Raw genomic sequence first — 4,433 nt, forward strand, 5'->3', positions numbered from 1 at the left:
TAAATAAATAAATCATAGCCTTTTATTTTGGCCAGGGCAAGTATCCACACTACAACACTTCTCCAATAACCCCTTCACATCCTCTGACCTCCTTCCATCCTCTTTGAGACACTTGCCCTGTCTTCTAAGCCTTTTGCCCAATTATTGGATCACCCCCTGAAAAAGCCCCAGATTGTTTTACAGATGGGAACAGCCTAAAGTAAACCCCTTACCCAGCAAGATGTGCTGAACTCAAGGGAACCCTGCTGCCAAGGGGCCCAGTGGCCAGCAGGCTCCCAGGGAGTCAGAGAAACTGGAGAGGAGATGTGGGTAGACAAACTATTGAACAGATGCCCAGACACACAAGGGATCTGTATCTGAGGGTAAAGCTTAGTTCTTCTTTTATTTTCCTCTCTGTTGGTTGTTCTTTTTCTTTCTACTTTTTCCTATCTTATTATTTATTTCTTTATTGTTTTCGAGACAAGGTTTCCTTGGCTGTCCTGGAACTCGATCCGTAGCCCAGGGTGGCCTTGAACTCACATAAATCCACCTGCTTCTGCCTCCCGGGTGCTGTGATTTAAGGTGCGCACCACCACTGCCTCTTCTGTTCTTTTTCCATATTGTTTTCCCCCTTCTTCGACGTCCCAGTTGTTCCCCTTCTAATTCTTTGAGATGCTTTTCCTTTTACTTCTTCCCTGATGTTCCCCTTACATAGCTCCTGATTCTTCCTTCTCCTATTTTTGTTTTCCTCTTATTCCTCTTTTACCTCCAAAGACAAAAATTCCTTTCTTTTTACTTTTTTACCGCATATGAGTGCTCTGTCTGTCTGTCTGTATGCCAGTTTGCTCTCTTTCTTTCGGCGTTCGGATGCCCTCAGTAAATCCCTTCTGAAACATTTCTTCCCTCTGAATCTTCTCCTCTTGGGTTCTTCCTTGCTCTTTGCGCTTCCGGCCACACCTTAAGATGGCGCTGGAGGTTGTGGGGAGCAGGGGAGTGGCGAGGCGTCCTGGGGTGGGGACTACAACGGGCAGCCTACTTGAGGGCGGACCAGTAAGTTTTGTCTACTGCTTCTGGTTGAAGTTGAGGAAGGAGGGCAATTGTCAATCCAGGAGAACAAGGTGGGGCCATGATGAGGAGGAGAGCTATTTTGGTCAGTGTAGCCGGCTATATATACATATATGCCCTTTTGGCGCCTGCAAACATGCTTTGGGAGACTGTCCGAGGTGGCGGCTGAGACATGGGCGAGAGCTCGGAGCGCGTTGCCGCGGCCGCCGTGTCTGAGGACTCCAGCATCAAGTCCTCTCTCATCGAAAGAAACAAGGAAGAGCAGCAGGAGGTGAAAGGTGAGAGCTGAGGGTCGATGCGCGGCGACTCTCCTGGCGTGCGACTGGGATTGGGCTCCCTCCGCAGGGAAAGGCTTACCTGAGACCGATGTGTCCTGGGCAGAAAGACATGTGGACCTGCCGCAGACCTGGTCAAGATAGCAGTGGGATTCGTGCGCAGAGCAGTGAGTCCCTGGGATTGTGGACCACGGGCGCTTTAGTCCATGCCTGCCTCCGTGCGACTACTCCTTTAAGTGTACAGCAGTGACTCTAGAGAAACTTTAAAGGAGTGGTCAGCTTGAAATTACCGGGAGACAGCGAGAACGGATCACGAAACACACAACGAAACCCACTTGAAGAGTTTATTAAGACAGAGTAAGACACATGTGCAAGCCTGAGGAAGTTGGTATTGGAGGAAACATGGAGTGTTGTGTGTCTAGCTTTTAAAGGCTGCCTAGCGCATGCGCACAGGGGCTCACGCATGCACACAAGAGCTTACATAGCTGTATAATTCTTCAGGTAGGTTATGTAGGGCTTGAGAACCATGGCTATGTGACTTGCCTGAGCGCTTGTTGGCTTATGCACGGTCCTGTAACCTGGAAGAGCCAGCCAGAGTGCTGGGTGATGAAAACCATAATAGTCCACCCTTTTGTTTACTATAAAAATTTGAGGCGGGCGGTTAGGGGTCGCCAATGGGTGGAAATGGGGCGTTGGGCCTCTCAAGGCTACTTCCTGCTGTCTTGTGGACGTCAGAGACTTGGGGTAGCTTCTGTGTTTCCCGGGCTCTGTGGAACTGTTTAGCTGGCAGCATGAACCTGACAAGATGATTTCAAGACAAAAGATTATGTTTAGAAAAAGTTTTGAATCCTGGTGATTGAGGGAGGAGGGTCTTCAGATGGAAGATGGAGGGGGATTTCTCAGGGCTCCTGAGATGGAGGAGGGAGTTTCTCCTGGGTCCCCAGACCATGGAAGAATTAAATGATACTAATCCTGGGCCAGTCTGGTCTGTTCAGGTGAGTCTAGTTTGGCTCCCTGGAGCTTATGAGAATGTAGTATAGTGTTGGAATAGCAGATTATGAATAGGTGTATAGTAGAAGAGGAGGGAAGGGAAGAGGGGAATTATTAGATCTTTAACGTTTTACCTAAAGCAAATCTTAAGGCACTTGTGTTTTTGATTTTTTTTGTTGTTGGTTTTTTTTTTTTTTTTAGTACCATGATATTTCCTTAACATCCAGGAGACCTTGTATCAGACAATGATAAACCAGTTATTGAAAATTCGTTTTGTGAGTCTCCCTTTTGAGTCTGGGCATGTGAATGTACCCAGACTGTTGTTGTTTCTTACAACTTGGGCATCTGACAGTCTTTGCACCTCCAATCTGGAAATTTACGCATGGCATTGGAGATACAGAGAAACTGGTAAAGTAGATGGGAGAAAGAGGAAAAAAGGGAGAACGGGAAAGGAGAGCATTTGGAATTTCTGGCACAGGAGACTTGAGTACGGTGGTGAGACTTCATTCTTCTGGAACTGGAGACAAAGCAGCTGATCTTGATGTCCTCTGTAGCTTAAGGGAGCAGGGCCCTGTTTGAATTGCCATATACAAGGAGAGAGTGTCCTGAACTGGAAGAGTAAAAGGTTTGAAAGGAGGTAGGTGAGTCCAATGAATAAGTCTCTCAAGCTGGCAGCTGGGGAGTTACAAGAATTACTTTAAAGGGGCCCTGCCATTTAGGGAAAAGGAGTGAGGGTCATTGGATTAGGGGAGAGAAAAGGACTTGGTCCCTGATTTTAATTGGAGATGGGCAGAGGCTGGCACATGGTTGAGGTAGTGAGTAGTCAATAAAATCCCAGAAGATGGAGAAGAGGTAGCATAGCAACGGGGTGAGCAGGTGATCAGGGAGGTGTGAGGGTTTAGGTGAGAGGCCTGGAGTTAAAACCAGACTCCCATACATGCGTTCAAAGGGTGAGATGGAGAGGGAGCTCTTGGGGGAAGAGCCCTAGGCTGAAAAGAGCCAGAGGCAAAAGCTTTACCCAGTCAAGGTGAAGCTTCTGTGACATCTTAACAAGACTATTATTTTTTTGGTGTGTGTGTGTGTGTGTGTGTGTTTTACATTTTTTTTATTGATTTTTATTGAGTTCTACATTTTTCTCTGCTCCCATCCCTGGCTCTTCCCTCCCCTTCATCTGCCTCCCAAGGTCTCTATGGTCCAAATTTACTCAGGAGATCGTGCCTTTTTCTACTTTGCATGTAGATTCGATCCATGTATGTTTCTCTTAGGGTCCTCATTGTTGTCTAGGTTCTATGGGATTGTGATTTGTAGGCTGGTTTTCTCTGCTTTATGTTTTAAAACCACTTATGAGTGAATACATATGGTAATTGTCTTTCTGGGTCTGGGTTACCTCACTCAAAATGATATTTTCTAGCTTCATCCATTTGCCTGCAAATTTCAAGATGTAGTTATTTTTTTCTGCTGTGTAGTACTCCATTGTGTAAATATACAACATTTTCCTTATCCGTTCTTTGGTTCAGGGGCATTTAAGTTGTTTCCAGGTCCTAGCTATGACAAACAATGCTGCCATGAACATAGTTTAGCACATGTCCTTGTGGCACGGTTGAGCATCCTATGGATATATACCTAAAGGTGGTATTGTGTCCCCATTTTCATGTCTGATTTTGTTAATCTGGATACTCTCAGCCTTTTGGTTAGTTTGGATAAAGGTTTGTCTATTTTGTTGATTTTTCTTTAAGAACCAAAATTTGTCTTATTGATTCCATTCTATTATTTTCTTTGTTTCTATTTTGTCGACCTCAGCTCTCAATTTGATAATTTCCCACTTTCTAGTTCTTTTGGGTGAGTTTGTTACTTTTTGTTCTAAAATTTTCAAATGTTCTGTTAATTCACTAGTTCTTTATGTAGGCTGTTGAAATAAGAGCGGCAGAGCTGCTTCCCTCCCTGGCACCCGGCCGCCCATATGGCTAGCTTTATACCTGAAATAATTACACGGAAACTGTATTCTTTTAAACACTGCCTGACCCATTACTTTCAGCCTCTTATTGGCTAGCTCTTACATATTGATCTAACCCATTTCTATTATTCTGTGTAGTCCACAAGCTGGCTTACCAGGAATGATCTTAA

The 4,433-nt window shown here is 45.2% G+C and overlaps 1 protein-coding gene across 1 annotated transcript in view; it reads left to right on the plus strand.

The window, feature by feature from the left end:
* The first annotated feature begins 554 nt into the window (after positions 1-554).
* The window catches only part of LOC101981182 (C-type lectin domain family 2 member E-like), a 20,459-nt gene continuing 16,580 nt past the window's right edge, over positions 555-4,433 (plus strand). Inside the window, exon 1 of the mRNA XM_005371942.3 lies at positions 555-1,322. Within this exon, the coding sequence (XP_005371999.1) occupies positions 1,217-1,322 (106 nt within the window). The 5' untranslated portion in view covers positions 555-1,216. The remainder of the gene's footprint in view (positions 1,323-4,433) is intronic.

The sequence above is a fragment of the Microtus ochrogaster genome, unplaced genomic scaffold (genome assembly GCF_000317375.1).
Source record: "Microtus ochrogaster isolate Prairie Vole_2 unplaced genomic scaffold, MicOch1.0 UNK142, whole genome shotgun sequence".
Taxonomy (NCBI): Eukaryota; Metazoa; Chordata; class Mammalia; order Rodentia; family Cricetidae; genus Microtus; species Microtus ochrogaster.